Source organism: Pogoniulus pusillus, chromosome 14, assembly GCF_015220805.1.
Source record: "Pogoniulus pusillus isolate bPogPus1 chromosome 14, bPogPus1.pri, whole genome shotgun sequence".
Classification (NCBI taxonomy): Eukaryota; Metazoa; Chordata; class Aves; order Piciformes; family Lybiidae; genus Pogoniulus; species Pogoniulus pusillus.
Genome location: NC_087277.1, coordinates 688228 through 705012, shown reverse-complemented (window position 1 = coordinate 705012; position 16785 = coordinate 688228). Strand labels below are relative to the sequence as shown.

Genomic DNA, 16785 nt, shown 5'->3' with positions numbered 1-16785 from the left:
TTGAGAGCTAGGAAAGCAAAATCTATGGAGTGTGTGTTGAAGATGCCCCTTGCTTAGCAAAGAAGTCTGCAGTTAACGGTGCTCTGGTATTGTTCAGTGTTAGAGAGGCAGCTCCAAGACATCACATTTGCTAAGAGGTAATGATTCTTTGTATTACAACTTAGATCTTATTCAAATACTAATGGCAGAAGTACCATATTTAATTCTACATATGGGGATTTGTTTTGTTGCAGCTAATTCACTTATTCCCACTGCCTATGACTCAGTTCTGGCGTTAGAGCCCATTTCAGGCTTTCACAACTATTATTTTTGGCAGCTAATACTGCCCAGAGCTACCATCTTTCCTTAAACTTATCCAGATCAGGCATTAGTAATAAGCCCCCTAGAACAAATAAAGCTAGATACGTGGAAATCAAAGATTCTAAGTCAACCAAGTCTTTTGCAAGCTTCAGACTAGAAAGCTTAACAGAGCGGACAGTCCCAAGGCATGAGCTGTGCCTTGTATAGACAGTGCCATGAAGTGTGTCCTTGGCTGTTTGCTCCTGCTGTGGAGATGCTGCCTTGGAACAGGCTGCTGCCTGTTCTGTTGGATCTCTGGACATATTGCAACACAGGCAGAAAAAGAAGCATGTGAGCAAAGCCAGGGAGAGATCATCTTTTCAGCACGCAGAGCAGCCTGCATTAATTGTCAGGTGATGGTTTCTTTCTGGCTGTTCCTGCTGCCGGGTCCGGCAGGCGCTCCTCTGCCTTTCCAAGTCCACCACAATCTCCCTGGGAGGTTACCATGAACTTCCTCAATGACAGATGTACTTTGTTAGGTTATACCAGGGCCTGAGCAGCAGTCACTGTTTCTTTGTGGCATAGCAATTGCCTTTGCCATCTTTGCCTCGAGGTAAGCTTCAGTGTTTCCACCTCCTAGCAATGGGGTGGGAGTGCTGCAGTGCCAGCTGGGTGCTTGCAGGAGGCTTTTAAATGCGGTGTGCAGTCTGCTTTGGATTGCTCATGTTTTGATCTGCCTTTCTTCTCAGCCTCTCTGTCCTGCTTTCCTCTAGCTTCAGACAGTAAGTAGCACGTTTTGGGCATCATAGTCCTGCTTAGGGAATTCCTTTGTTGTGCTCTTTAACTTGTTTTTCCAGCTCTACTCATCTTGGTGGAAAGAGCACTCACCACCTTGCTTAGTCTCTTCTGAGGTGCCCACTAGTTGCCATTCTGATGCAGCTTTGTGAGAGTCTCGCAGGGGAGACTTTCTTGCTTTTGCTTTTTAAAAATAAAAGAGGCTTTGTCCTGAGCTGGAGTCCCAAAGAAATAAAGATCCTAAATAACAGGATAGCCTTGTAGGACTTGTTGCACAGGCGAACATTATTGCCAAGAGGAGGTCTTAATAGGCATCAGGAAGCACAAGACCAAACCATTCAGCACTCAAAGATGTTAAATTAGAGTCCTAACCATTCTCGGGGTATTTTAAGGACTGAGCTTAAGAATCTCAGAGATTGGAAGGGACCTCCAGAGATATCCAACCCCTGTGCCCGAGCTAAAATAAACAGTGCTCTGTGTAGAAGTAACCTGTGCAGCCATTAAAGACTGCAGCCTGGAGTCAGAGGTGATGCAGAGCCCTTTGTGGTGGTACAATTCCAGAGCTTACGGGTGCTAGAGGAAACATGCTGAGTACGGCGACAGTTTAGATCAGGTCAAGTGCTCAATCACCAGTGGGGACTGTGGAGATTCAGACAAGAAGCCTGCGAGTGTGAATGAGTGCACAAGGCTGTATAAAGGAGAGCAGGTGATGGGAGCTGCTGTCTCTAGTCACTGACTGAAGAGGCTTTTGAAAGCAGCTGCCATGAGCACCGAGGAACCCCCCTGGTGTTTCCAGCCTTACACTCCATTCGTGGAGCAACTCAGACCGGACCTGTGCTTTCTACAGACCTTTTTTGCTCTGAGCTATTTCTCTCCTGAAGCACCTGAGTAGAGCAATCCTGTTGCTGTCATTTTCCTCCCTTGGCTCCTCAGATCTGCACAGCTCCTAGTGCGAGGTGGATCTGGAATGTGTGGCAGGTACCACTTGAGGCTCCACAGTGTCTTACACAAGTCCATTTCTGTTTGTGCCTCAGTTCTGCTGATGAGTTACCTGCTGTCCCTTGGGGTGACATCTGTTCTTTCAAGGCATCATCACAATGCCCTGTCACTTGCCAGCTGATGTTTCCAGAGCTTCACCAAGTGACTCTGCAGTTCCTGGCCAGAGCTGTTGCTGTGTGTGTAGTGTGCCTGCCTTGTGTCATGAACCGATCCCTTTGCTCAGGTTCTAGTCCCTGAAGTCAAACGACAGTGCCGGTGGATGTTGCTGTGCTAGTTCTGTGGAATCTGTGCTCCTGGCGAGTAGCAGAGATGGATTCTTCCTTTCCTTTCCCCCTCCATCCTGGTCTAAAAAAAATTAGTGACTGCAGTTGACTTTTTTCAGTCTTAAGGTATGAATTTGTCTTGACATATGGAGTAAAAGCCCATGTTTCAGGCTCTGGTTCCACATGAATTCTTCCAGAGTTCTGTGGTGATTATTTATGTTCCCTTGCCCTCCCCAGCTTGAACCACTGAGCTCCCTGAATTTTCCTTCTTAACCTTCCTTGCTGTTAATTAATCAGCCTGCTGTCACCTCCCTGTGCACTACAGTTCTTGCTGAGGAATAAGGAAGAATATTTATTGAGCCCTCTCTCGCTGTGCCTGGACTGAGTTGATCTCTACCACACTCTTGCTTTTTTTCCTCCTTATTACAAGTGCTTCATGGCTTCTCCTAGGATTTTCACTTCTCTGTTACCCACCACAAGACATCATCATTTCCACTCCACAGCTTTGGTCATTCTATTATGGCGATAACTGGGTTCCTAATAGACTGGTGTTATGTAACAGCATTAAAAGAGCTCATTCGAGTGCAAACCCGCAGCCATCATGATGATTAGAATGTCCTTCATGTGGTAATACCTGATGGATTTTTTGGGCTGCCTTTGTTGTTCTTGGCTGCTGCGGAAGCAGCTGTTCCTGTACCTGGAAAGAGAAAGTTTGAAGTGTTCTACTGCAGAGATGTTCTGAACACATTTGAATGAAGGGAATGTGGAGTCTCTGTAACAGTTCTGGTTTGCTGTATGATGCTGTGATGGTTTGGGAGTTCCCTGCCCCCCACTCTTATGAAATCACCTAGACTAGACTCAGCTGGCCAGAAGTTAAGGACTGCAGCTTTACATTCACAGCTCAGCACAACATCCAAGAAGGTAATTACAATATTTACAGCTACATACAGAAATAGACAAGTTAAAGGCAATACAGAAACACAGCAGCCCTCCAGAAACCACAATCTCCAGGAGGGGCTCCCAACCACCCTTCCACCTCCTTCCCACCCCTCTACCTTATCCCAGAGTCTGCCTTACGTGCAAGGTGAGTTTGGAGGATCAGCAAGGGGAGTTAGAAGCAGAATTAGTTGGGTTACACAGCAAAGGCCCAGGGAGAAAAGCACAGACACCGACTCCAACAGGTAGAGACTCTCACACCCTCTTATCTGTGTTCGTGTTCTTGGTTTTTTATGTCTCGTCAAGCCTGTGAGTGCCATCACCATTGTTTCCTTTCCACAGCCTATCATCTAATTCCTCTCATTAAAATACTCCAGTTTGCCTCAAACTAGCAGAGAAGGCTACCTCGAGCTAGTGTTGTGCAGGAAATCCCCTTACATTGCAACCAGGCATAAAGAAGTTCTGCCCTCTCCCTTTTATCCCAGATCCCATGCAGCTTGGAGTACTGGGACGAGCTTCAGAAGTGCTTCGTTGCCTTCCGGGAGTTCAGCCTGTCGGAGAGCAAAGCCTGCGAGCTGCAGCTGCCCAGCGTCAGCCTGGCGAGCGAGCAGAAGGAGCTCGTAGCCTCTGACCTCTGGAGGGTTGTCCTCAACTGCAGTCAGAGCGTGGCCGATGACCAAAGGTAAGGGTGGAGGGGAAGGCAGCCATCTGAGCTTCTGCAGAGACCTGGGAAATCAGATACTGTTTTCCTGTGCTCCTAAATGAGCTCCAGCCTGTGGTCACCGTCCCAGGAGGGATGGAGTGCGCACAAAAAGAGCTTAGGTTTGCAGGCAGCCTGGCAGCGCCGTGTTCAGCCCTGGTCTGAGGCAAGCAGGCCGGACCCTGAGACCTCGTAGCTGCACCAGCTAGTAGAATTAGCTAATCACCTGCAGAAGGCAGTTAACATAGAGCAGTGGAATTGGTTTCAAAGACCTCCTTAATGTGTGCTAGTTAGAGCAGAAAGCCCAGAAGGCCCCGGCTGGCTCCTTGGCTGTCGGTGATGGTTGCCTGTGTCCGAACACGTGCGGCATCCGCGGCTGCTCAGATAGGAGTCTGCACTAGTTGCAGGGGTTTCTTCAGAGAGCACTGGTGAGCTAATGGGTCATGTTGCAGTCACTGTCCTCTGGCAGCTTGCAGGCAGCCCATGTTGCAGTAAGTTTGCCTGAACTGTAGCAGATGAGTGCTCCCCCTCAATTTGGTGTGGTCTGCAAAGCTGCTGAGGGTGCCCTGGATCCCTGCTGCTGTGTCAGGAGCTGGTCTCTGTGCATCCCCTGTGTAATGCAGGGAGTGTTTTTGTAAGGAGTGACATGCTGATGGGAAAGAGCAGCTGAAAGTGCCTTAAGATACAAAGCAGGAAACCACTACAAAAAATCTTTAAATAGGCCTTAAATTGCCACTTTTTAGAAGTTGCAGTGAAGACTCAGGGTCGTGTTTCTTGCTAATTGTTGGAGCTTGTACTGAGAGTAAAAGATGTGCTGCCTTCTGACCGCTCGCAGCTGGGTTCAGAGCAGCACTGGAGCCATAAATGAAACAACGAAGCTCTCTTTCTTCTTCCCAGTCATTTTTCCCATGTTGCAGTTTCATCACAAGTGGCAGTTTTGGTTTAAATATTCCATTGCTAAGAAGAACAATGCAGGTCACTGAAGTCACTGCTCCCAGTTGCCATTTGTTTAACTCCAGCTGCTTTGCATGAAGCCATCGTACTTCATGGCCCAGAGTGGCTCTCAGCGCAGGGATTTTCCTTTGCAGGAGCTCTGCTGTTTCACAGGATTAAGCAAATAAAACAATGGGGAAGGAAAAGCCTTTCTAGTATTAAAGTCAGACCAATTTTCCTTCAGTTTTGTTTGGAATTCCCTCTGCTTTTGCTGCAGCCAGGCCTCAGCACGTTGTCCTGAACAGAAGGCAGTGCAAGGGGGTGTTCCGTTCCTGCCCCGCTGGAGCACTGCGGAGAGCCCACGCTGCCTTCCCTGGGGCAGCATGTGGGATAGTTGGATACTGTGTGCATTCAGTGCACAGACTTTGACTTCACAATCACATCCACCTGATACTGATGCACCTACTGTTGTTCACCAAGGCTTGAGAGACATTTCCCTGGGTTTTCAGCTGATAACCTTTGGCACTAAAGCTCTTTGGTGCCAAACTGCAAAAAAGAACAAGGAACATTAAGGGCAGGTTTGGTTTAAATTAGGAAGCTCATTTGTGCTTCAGTGGTGTCCTAGCAACCTGCAGAATTGTGAGGTAATGTTGATTTCTCTCCAGAGGCTGAAATGTAATGATGTCAGAAAACCCCTCCAGTAGGGTGGCACTTTGAATGTGTGTTTAATGTGTTGTGGTATGTGCTGTGAAAAGGCTCCAGGCTGAGCTGGCAGCATTCAGAGCTTCTCTTTGAATGGTGAACGCAGAGTGAGGAGAGCAAACAAGAGGAAGCTTTCGGGGACAGGGTTTCTGCCCAGAGGTAGTTCAGTGGCTGTGAGCTGCCTTCCTCAAAGTAAAACAACAACAAAATTCTCTTGGCCATATCACCTTTCAGCTTTCACAATGTACCCTGGGCAGGTGTTTCAACAGTTAGAGAGCCCAGATGTGTTAGGGATTTGTTTTCTGTAAAGGTGCTTTGCTTCTGTTTGAGGTGTTGCAGTTTGTAAGCTGGAGGTGCAGTGTGGTAAAGCATTGTTGGGTTGCATCCTGCAGCAACATCAGCAGCATGGGGAAAACAGTGGCAGTGCCTGTGTCAGAGCAGCATGGCACGGGGCTAAATCCTGCTGGGAAGTGCTGAACCATGCTAACTTTGTTATCTGCCTTCCACAGCTCTGAGAGCGAATCTGGCTCACAAAGCACCTGTGACCAGCTGGTGACCCCCACAGCCTTAGCAGCCTGTACCAGGGTTGACTCCTGTTTCACTCCTTGGTTTGTGCCATCACTGAGTGTGTCGATCCAGTTTACTTATTTGGAAGTTCACCTCTGCCATCATCTTGATCAGCTGGGCACAGGTATGTATTCCTTTGTCATGTCAAAGCATGTCATAGGATGACTCAGGTTGGAAAAGACCTCAGAGATCATCTACTCCAGTGTCCCCACCATGGGCAGGAACACCTCTCAACTAGACTGGGTTCACAAGGACTCGTCCAACCTGGCCTTCAGCACCCCCACCAAGGAGGCAGCCACAGCCTCCCTGGGCAGCCTGGGCCAGACTCTCACCACCCTCACACTCAACAACTTCTCCCTCAGCTTCACTCTAACCCTGCTCTGCCTCAGCTCCAAACCATTCCTCCTTGGCCTATCTCCAGACACCCTCAGGGTAAGTCCTTCTGCAGCTTTCCTTTAAGCTTCCTTCAGGTATTAGAAAGCAGCTCTGAGGTCCCTTCAGGAGTCTTCCTCATATCATATCATATCATATCATATCATATCATATCATACCATATCATATCATTCATCCATGCTCTTTAGCTGCTGTTTTGCTGTCCCTTGTCTCCCTTTCCTCATGTAAACAGACATTCCTAAGTAAATTATCCCCAGCAGCCAGCAGAGGTACAGAGCTCAGGGTCAAACTGGGGACTGCTGTGTGCTGAGAAGGCACAGAGGGTAGGCAGTGGGGCCGGCTGGGCAGCCCCAGCCTCCCCCAGAGTGGGTAACTGTAAAGCCGTCAGGGGCTTTCTGTACTCTGATTAGTGCCAGCAGGTGCCACTGCAGTTTTGAGCCATCTTAGTGAATGAATTTGATCTTTGACATTTTCCAGCATATTAAGAGTGCTGGCAAAGTATGTGAAGATTTTGCAGCCCCCTTAGTAAGATTCCTTGAAAGAGGTGGGAGAGCTGCAGCTTTAGCTGCGATTTCAGCTGTGCTCAGTTGTGGAGCCACAGCTGCCTTTGGTCAGGGTCCTGTCATTGCATTAATGGCAAGGACATGCCAGGAGATCTGCAGATTATTGTCTCATTTTCCAAATGCCAGAAATGCTTTCTGTGGAAGATGAGCAAGCATCACTGATAGCTTGGACAGGGACAGCTTTCCTCCTGATTACTTCTTATGTCTCTGCAAGTGTTACAATATATTCATTACTAAATCAGGCCAAGACTGGCCCTCGCTGTCTAGATAATAATTTCTTGTCTATCAGCTACCTCTCTCAGTAGATAATATTCCTTACTATTACACTCCAGTGGAAAAACAAAAATCAGATTAAAATCAGCCCCAGCTGTTCCATTTCTCAGCAGCAGCTGAGTTTATGCTGCTGCTGCTGCTGTTGTTCCTGTTACAGCACCTAAAGGCCTTAAGTTGTGGGGCTCTGTTGTGCAACAGCACAAACCTTATTGCATCCATTATGCTTTGGTGCAGTAATGAGGCTCGATCCTGGACAGGGCTGAGTGTTTTGGCTCCAGATCCACAGAGCACTTGAGCATGTGCTCATGTTAAGCATGTGAGCGGCTCCAGCGGCATCGATAATAACAGGCACAAGCTGAGCCTCGCACCTCTGGGGTCCAGGCCTTGCAGGGTCTGCTGTGAAGGGCTGAGACTGCAGTCAGTGGGGTAAAATCTGTGGCTTTTTACATTAGGTGTTTCTCATGCTTTATGCTCCGAACACTGTTTTGTTTCATTCCTGGTGTTATGGAGTAATCACAGAATGGATAGGGGTTGGAAGGGACCTCCAGAGATCAGCCAGTCCAAGCCCTCTGCCAGAGCAGCAGCACCCAGGGCAGGGCACACAGGAACATATCCAGGAGGGTTTGGAAAGGCTCCAGAGAAGGAAACTCCACAGTCTCTCTGGGCAGCCTGCTCCAGGGCTCTGCCACCCTCCCCATCCAGAAGTGTCTCCTCATGTTGGGGTAGAACCTCCTGGGTTCCAGCTTGTACCCACTGTTCCCTGTCCTGTCACTGGGCACCACCAGCAAGAGACCAACACCTTCATCCTGACACCCAGCCCTCAGCTGGTTATAGACATTGCTCAGATCCCTCTCAGCCTTCTCCTCTCCAGAGCAAACAGCCCCAGAGCTCTCAGCCTTTCCTCACAGCACAGATGTTCAAACTCAAACCCAGCTTACAAAGCCATGCAGAAGGTGGCAGTGGTGACGTCCTGGTCTTGTTTGTCCTTTCCCTTTTCAGCACCAGCAGGGTTCCTTCAGCCCTTTGTGTCCGACCAGAACACCCCAGCCGAGCTGGAGTACATGGTCATTGCCCTGGAGGAGCCCCACGTGTACCTGCGCCGCTGGAGCGATGAGTCCCCGTGCCAGGAGGTGCAGTTCGCAACCCGAGCCAGCTGCAAGCTCCTGGAGTGCCGGAACGTGACGATGCAGAGCGTGGTGAAGCCCTTCAAGGTCTGGGGGCAGATTGCTCTTTCCAGCAGCACAGCAGGAAGGCTGCTGGACGGCACCATAATGGTGGAGCCCATGTTCATCAGCTTTGGCCAGTATGCCCTTCATTCACTCCATACAGCGGCACAGGCTTGGCAGCAGGTATGGGAATCCAGCAGTGAGAGCAGCTGTAGCTGTTGTGATTGATTTCGTAGGCAATCAGAGTAACACCTGCCTTGCTCATACATCCTGCAGGATGTAAGGGGCTTCATTTACACTGAAAGTCGTGTGCACTAATGAAAACTCCTTCTGTGCTAGCAGTGCAAAGAGGAGGCTGCATGTAAAGGTAAGCTGTAGCCAGAACTGCTTGAGTTTCACTGACACTACAGGGGTTTATCATAGAGTGGCTCAGATTGGAAGGGCTCTTAGAGAGATCTGCTCCAAGGCCCCTGCCAGCCTAACATCAGAATAATCATAGTCTTGCAGTGATTTCTGAAGAGTTGAGTGGCCCTGACCTGAAGGCAGGGCTCAGCCCGAGCAGCAGAGCACCTTATTTGCAGCTACCCCTCCTGTCCTTGCTGGAGTCCAGCACTAGGTTCCCATTACATCCTCTGCAAGCAGCTTTCCTGGCTGAAGCCAGGCCCAGGGTGAGGAGCCTGACTTCTGCAGTGACCCCTCAAAGGCCTGTAATTCCCTCACTCCACCACAGCCTTGAAATCAGATCGTTCTCTTCATCTGCCTGAAGACCTATGTGGAGCCTGGGAATTAATTACCTATCATGGCACTACAATAACAAAGCCCCCAGAAAAGGGTAAAACATCTGTTTTATATCAAAAAATCCTTTTTAAAGGGCATTCCATGGTTTTCTTGTTGCAAGAGGACATTCATAAAACAAGATCTAGTGTGATTTAAATCTTTACAGCTGGCTCAAATATCAATGTGAACAAAAATCTTTGTAGCTCCAATTTCTGGGTTTTGTCATATTTTGAACAATGCTTTTAATAAAAAACAACCATAGAAAGCATAAGAGAGCCCTTGGTAGGCTGTGTAAAGCCACAGTATGTCTGACTTAGTACCAGTCTCTCATCTAAGACATGTGGCAACTACTGCAAAGTGGCCTTCGGGAAGGTCATTTCCTCCTAGGACAGGGAGAATGAAAAGCAAGCTCTCAGCCCCAGCTGTACACAGGGATGCAGCCTCTGGACAAGCACTGCAGTGTTCTCAGCCACATCACAGTGTGACTATCTGGCTGCTTCTCTGTGCCTTCAAGGAGCCTTCTGAGCTGAAGAAGTGGAACTGTGTATTTGATTAAGCAGAGCCATATGTGGCAGGCAGTGTTGCTGACAGGTAGGTTCCCTGCCCAGTTGGTCCCCACTCATAGCTGGGTTTGGCAGTGCTAACAGGAGCCCCAGAGGGATACACTGCTGTAATTGCTGCTGTAATATGCTCTTTGCCCCTCGTGCCAGGGGTGCTTGCCACCATGTTCTGGTGTGGTGGGGATCAAGCCCTGAGTGTTCCAGGTTAAAAACCTGCCGCACTTTGAAGCTGGGGAACACAAGCTCCCTAGCGTGTGAACACACACACCAGTGGGCTCAGGCAGCTGAGTGAGCCAATTGCTACCAAGGTGTTCTCTGTCTGCTTTACCTCCAGCCTGGCATGCACAGGACGAGAGGCATTGGCTTGAAGTTGTGCTGTGGGAGGTTTAGGTTGGACATGGGAGAAACTTCTGTAGTGAGAGAGCGGCAAGGGGCTGGGAGAGGCTGCCAGGTGGAGTCCCCATCCCTGGAGGTGGTGATGGAGCTGTCGATGTGGTGCTTCAGGACATGGCTTAGTGGTGATGGCAGTTGGGGTATGATTGGACTCAATGATCTAAAGGTCTTTTCAGACCTTAGTGATTCTGTGATCCTGAGGAACCAGATCTCCCAGTGACAAGCCCTGTTTGATGTGTGCTGCTCACACAAACACCACGCAAATGCTGCCAGCCAGAAGCATGAATTTAATAAGCACCAAAGGTTATGTGAATTCTCCACATATTTTTATACTGGATTAATATCTGAAGCAAGTGATGCTGGAGGCAGTGGACAGGCAGATGAAGCATGAAACAAGTTGGCCCTGTACCTTTTTAGGTCAAGAGCTGAGGATTAGCAGAAGCCTCTGTCAGCAGCTTTGTTTCCTAGATAGGGACTGGGTTGCTTTTTTTCATGTATTTTTGTTTTAAGTAATGATGAACTTTTAAAAAGTAGATTAAGCCTAAACCCCAGCAGGCTTACAACTTGCTTTATGCTTCTAAACCACATGCTGAAAATCTGAGAGGATTAGCACGTTTTAAGTGTTCCCCCTTTGCCATGTTTCCCTGTCTAATCTGAAATCCTCCGTTAACCGCAGGCACTAGCAGGCTAATGCACCGCTAAGAGCTCAGCTACAGTAATGCTCTGCGTAATCAAAGAACCGGGCAAGGAACCTCAAGATCGTTAGGAAAGTAGCTTTGTCATTTCATAATGATGTGGAGGGTATGGAGTGAGGTAGCAAATGCATGTCTCCCGTGGCTGTAGTGTGGGGAGAGGGGGAGGGCTGCGGGGGGGGGGGGTTTCTTCTCCTTTATTTGGGCATGTTGTAAGCCTTACCGGCTTGGTTTATAGCATTAGTGCTTTGTGATCTCTGAAGATGCAGGGTGAGCTGAGAAAAGAGCTGCCCAGGGGTCATCCTGAGGGAGAGCTCCTGGGGAAAAGACTGTTCCTTTCTGGTCTTGCACTGCGAATGACTTCCTAAAGCCCTCGGAAGTTACAAAGCCTCCTGTTTAGAACCTGGTCGAAGCCATCAGAGCTTTTCTTCAAGGTCTGCATGGCACTTCAGCTTTCTGTTGGCGAGTTGCATGAGTCTGGTTAACGAGCTGGGATCAAAGTGACATCCCTGGTCACAGTGACTTCCCCCATCCCTCTGCCACAAGCACAAGAACAAAGGAAAAGGATGCTGCGTATTTGCATGCAGCTTCCACTTCACTTGCCAGGTAGTGTCAGGATACTACACCAGAATGAGTTTCAGGCAATCAGAAGGAAAGTGTTCTTTTCTCTGAGAGGAACTTCAGGGGAGATAAGAAGTTGGTAAAGACTTCCCTGTGCAAAAAGCCTACCTGAGAGAGAGAGGGGAGAGAGAAGGCTTGCACAAGTCTTTTGTAGCTCAAGAAGTACACATTGCATACAAAGAGGCCCAGGTTTTTGTGTTGGGTTTTTTTCCCCAGGTCCAGAAATGCTTTGAAATAGCTGCAGGCTGAGATGTGAGCAGACAGTCAGAGAGAGGGAAAGCCTGGTGACCAGGACTGCGCCGGGTATTTTCCCTCAGAATAGAGCTCACAAAACACTGGAACGCCCAATAAAGGAGAGACACTTTCCAGGCCTCTCTAAGAGAAAATAACAGCTCAGAAATGATCTAAAGAGGGGCAGGAAATTGCCCTCCAGGAGCTGACCCTAATCTGTATCTGATTCAGGCTGTTGACCTTTTGCTGATTTTTTTAGTTTGCCATTTTAATTCAGAGTGGAATTTTTTTTCCTAATCCACTCTTAGGTGTTTCAGCTCCTGGAGTCCTCACTCAGCCCTTCAGCATCCTTGCCACGCAAACAGCCCAGTTCTGGTTGTTCTCATTGTGTCTGACTTCTCCGCATTCTGTTGTCAGCCAAGATTTCCTCACTCTGGCCTTTTGCTGATTTTCTCTGGTTTTTCTTCTTTGCTGCTGACTTTCTGCTCAGCCCAGAAGCTTCTACTGCCACTTCTACTTTAGCAGCGAATTTGGGGTCCAGTTGCCTATGATGGGTGCAGGGAGCTGCTGCAGCTACTCAGGCAGCTAGAGGCACAGGTGGTGCTGGGAGAAAAATCTCCTGGATTTAATGCAAGGAGAATAAGAATCCCTTAGAGGCCTGGCATGTAGTGGCCATACTGAGCTAAAGCATCTGCCAGCTTCCTTGGCCGTCCTGTGCTCTGCTGTTATCATCAAGACCTGAGGCATCTGTGGATCTCCCTTAAGGCTGGCAGCGCAGAGAAATGCAATCTTGGTGCTTCCTTGGTTATAACTTTGGAACTGTTCTAAAGCTGAGCTTAAAACACCTCTTTTGCTTACCTTTGAGAAACACTGCTGTTAAAAGCAGTGGATTCTAGGGGGAGATCTGTCATTGAAGATTAATGATTAATGGCAGTCCTCTATCAGTAATCCCTGGTTAATGTTCCCCCAGTACAGCTGAAGAGTTCTGTGCATGCCAAAACCTCCCTGCATTCTCTACTCCCTCTGAAAAACACAGGAGCATGCAGTTTGTGCTAGACTGCATGGAACCTGGTCAGGAAGAAGGAAGAGGTTCGTCACCTGGTGGTGTTCTTCCGTGCTTTGCATAATCAGCAAGAAAAATGTGTTAGAATCAAAGGGGAAAAGTCCTCATTTCCCCGGGGTTCTATCTAGGTTTGGCTACAGCTACATGCTAAGCTCTGTGGGCAGCAAATCCTCCCTGCTGAAAAGAACATCTTGCAAAGCTGCAACAGGAAAGTGTCTGTAGTTGTGGTAGACTTAGGGGTGTGTGGGTATGGCAGCTTGACAGCAGAAAGTCATAGATCCACAGCAGAAAAAGCCAAAATCAAGTCTGCACTCCGAAGTGCCTCTGCCAGTGTCAGCCTTGGCTACCCCAGATCTGCTGCTGCAGGAGATAGAGACAGGTTGCTGTGAGATGGTTTTCACTGCTTTAGAAAAGGGAGATGTGGGCTGTGCTCACCTAACTCTTTGCTTCACAGAAAAGACCTCATCTTGTGCAGAGGAATTCGTGAGAGAAGCTTCAGTGGAAGCATTCCCGTGCTTCAGTCCTGCTGGGGTGGATAATTCTTTGCACAAGCACTCCCAGCCCAGCATCCTGGCACTCAGTCACTAACGGGGCTGCAGCCTGCCTGCAGACCTGCACCTTAGGCTCTTCTGCAGCTCACAGCAGCCCTGAGCATGCATTCAAGGACGCTGGGCTGGGCAGTCTCCAGCAAATCTGTTCCCCATGGATTGCCCAGCGGTGTGCTGTAAGCAGCGTACCAAAGTGTTTTCAATGGATAACTGAGGATCCATAGGGATCAGTGAGGAAATATTTTCCTTTCTGTCTCGTTTGATCTCTGAATTTGTGCAGGCTCCCAGGCACATTTGTATCAAAAAACAAGAGACCCACACGATCACAGCAGAGGAGGTGCAGGCTTCATTATGTCTGTTTTAAAGGTCCACCGAGGGAGTAAGGAGGGGAAACAGAATCAGCTTTCAAAGACCTTGCAGGTCCCGTAAGTTAGAGACGGCGTCGTGGGAAGGAAGAAGGAGAAAAGAGCAGCTGGGCTGTGCTGCGGGGAGAAGGGAACCAACCGACAATACAGCACTGTCAGAAGTGTGTGCAAGGCAAGACTGGGCAGCAGGAGGCAACCAAAGGCATGGGAAGGTGACCTCTTGGGGTTATGCCTACTGTTCTGCAGGAGGACCAGCCAGGAGCTGCTGGGTTGGAGTGGTTGTGATGGTTGCTGCTTCTGAGTGGGAGAGGTGCAAGCCCAGTAGTGCCTGGGACAGAATATGTGAGAGGTGATCTGCAGATCGAATTGTCAGGCACACCTTGACCTCTCCCCGGGAGGGGATTAGTTTATGCCTTCAGGGGCAGAGGACCCGCAGCGCTGGTGGTTTGTATGACGGTCAGGTAGACTCCTGGTGTCAACAGAGTAACAGGCAGGCAGATGAAAAGCAGAGGGGGATGGAAGGATGCTGCAGGCAGCAGAAAAAGAATCGTAACATTTAAGATGCTTTATCACCTGCGATAGTTTTTGGGGTTCCCTATAAGGCTGTCAGATGGCATGGTGCCTTTCCAGAGTGGCCTCCTGGAGCTGCCAGAGTCTTCTCCCTGCGGCTCCTGCTTTTCCTTTGGTTACTTTTTTAAGTGTTGCGGTATGAGGAGAGAGAGGCTTTGCTGCTGCTGCCCCACAGCAGCGTTTCGAAGTAGAAGCTGCAGCTGGGGAGAGGTTGTGCAGCCTGCCAGCCTGAGAGGTCGGTTGTCAAGCACGGAGGAACCCGCTGGTGCCTCTCTGCTCAGGCTGGAGTGCCCCAGCTGCCCCTTGTGCCACCTCCTGCCCGCCGCATTCGGGTTCACGGCAGTCGGTTAGGAAGTCCAGGGGGAGTGTGGCTTCGGCTCTTTAAGATGTGCATTACAAACCCCTCAGTGTTGTGCATACAATGAAATACGCTGACTTCTGCCAGCCCAAGCACTTGTTTTTGCAGAGTGGAGTGCTGAGACCAGAGCTAAAGGCAAGAGACCTTGAAGCGTTGCCGTGCGGGAAGTCGCCACTGGGCAGGCAGCTGCCAGACGTCTCGCAATTCACCTGATGCTCACCACCCTTCTCATCCCTCTCCTTTCAGAACCAGTGCCCTGAGGCAGAGGAGCTGGTCTTCAGCCACTTCGTGATCTGTAACGACACGCAAGAGACGCTGAGGCTCGGCCAAGTGGACACGGATGAGAACATCTTGCTGGGCAGCCTGCAGAGTCACCAGTACAGCTGGCGCTCCCACCGGTCCCCGCAGGTACGCACACGCCTGGCCCTGCCCTCTGCTGCGCTTGCTTTTCTCGGGGGCCTCCACTAGCAGAGGAGAGAGGTAACCAGAGTGGGGAAAGGCAGAAGCGCTTCCAGGCTCCTCGGGGCTGGGTGCTGCTGCTTGAAGCTGCAGCTGCTGAAAGCAGAGCAAAAGAAGATCTCTTGCCAGCTCCTCCTCACTCCTCGGTGTCTGTTTTCTGCGATGTGCACTGGAGTTTGGGGATCGTTTCCGTGGCTTGTTTCTGCCAGAAGCATCTGCTCGCTGCAGTGGTTTGCAGAACGGGGTCAGGCTGCACAAGCGTCTCAGCTCCACGGGCACTTGTGTTGCAGAAGGTTTGGAGTTGTCAGCAACACCTCCCCCACATAGCTCGGATAATGCAGCTCTGTTTCTTGGGTGTGTTTTGCAGGACAAACACTGAAACTTTTTACCTGTCGACAGGATATGTTTCAGTGAAGCTCAGGAGTTGGTCCTCTCGAGTGGTGGTGAATAACAGACTTTGCATCTTGAGTCAAGACAGGGCAAGAACTTCATTCTTCTGTTGAGTGTTCATGAGTCAGCAAAGCTATCACTTGCCTCTCCTTAATACACACCCAGCTCCTGCTGGGTGGGAGACTAAGCACCTGTGCCACCCTACTTGCTCAGCAGGAGTCTGCTGAAGAGTTACCAAGGTTTTTGCAGATCCTAGGAGCAGTGAGGTGGATGGGAGCCCCTGCCTCCTCTTGAGCCCTGGAAAATACCAGCATTAGCATGTGATTTAAAAAGTCGAGTTTGGGTGATAAATGTGCACAGGAGCTGTGCCCACAAATATCACTGGGAAGCAGAGATGGGAAATTCACCTTGGTCTTTGTTCATGTGGCACTCAGTCACTATGATAAACCTCAGGGCCTCAGGGAACTGCTTGAGGGAGCCCAGCCCAGAGCCCCCAAGCTGCTGTAGGCAGAGAACATCTCCTGTGAGGCCAGGCTGAGGCAGCTGGGGCTGGCAGCTGGCAGCAGAGCAGCTAAAGCTGTGCAGGGCAGCGTTGGGAGGATGCAGCCAGGCTCTGCTCAGGGCTGTCCAGTGACAGGACAAGGGGCACTGGGGGCAAGCTGGGGCAGAGACACTGCCCCCTGCCAGGGGAACAGGAGGGGAAACTTTGTCCCTGTGAGGGTGGCAGAGTTTTGGAGCAGGCTGCCCGGTCAGGCTGTGGAGTCTCCTGCTCTGGAGACTTTCCAAGCCCACCTAGATGTGTTCCTGGGTGCTCCTGCTCTGGCAGGGAGCTTGGGCTGGCTGATCTCTGAAGGTCCCTTCCAACCCCTAACATTCTGTGATCCTGTGATCACTAGATTTTGTAGCAACCACCCAAAAGATCATTTAAGCCTTTTCATAAACACATGAAAAGAGAAGGAAATGTTTAAAGCAGTTATACTTAAAACCAGAACTAAGAAAGGATTTCCTCTTAATTTTTCTTAGCCATTTTCTTGTGACTTAGAAATTACTCAGCTGGGAGAATTCTCTTTTTAGCATCATTCTGGACTGTTCTGGTACTGGGAGTTCTGGTTAGGGTGTGTGATAGGGCTGCCCTTCTGCTAAAGATGCAGAAGGAAAAGAGTTTTACAGGTGGGGATCAGCTCAAGTA

At 49.6% G+C, this 16785-nt stretch overlaps 1 protein-coding gene across 6 annotated transcripts in view; it reads left to right on the top strand.

Moving 5' to 3' along the window:
- The window catches only part of VPS13B (vacuolar protein sorting 13 homolog B), a 333604-nt gene that overhangs the window by 273939 nt on the left and 42880 nt on the right, over positions 1-16785 (top strand). For all 6 annotated transcript variants that reach the window (XR_010304753.1, XM_064154029.1, XM_064154027.1 and 3 more), the window contains exons 40-43: positions 3758-3954; positions 6117-6298; positions 8403-8752; positions 14994-15155. Coding sequence is in view for 5 of the 6 variants with exons in the window: in XM_064154029.1 (XP_064010099.1) it covers positions 3758-3954; positions 6117-6298; positions 8403-8752; positions 14994-15155 (891 nt within the window). In the remaining variant the exon portion in view is untranslated. The remainder of the gene's footprint in view (positions 1-3757; positions 3955-6116; positions 6299-8402; positions 8753-14993; positions 15156-16785) is intronic.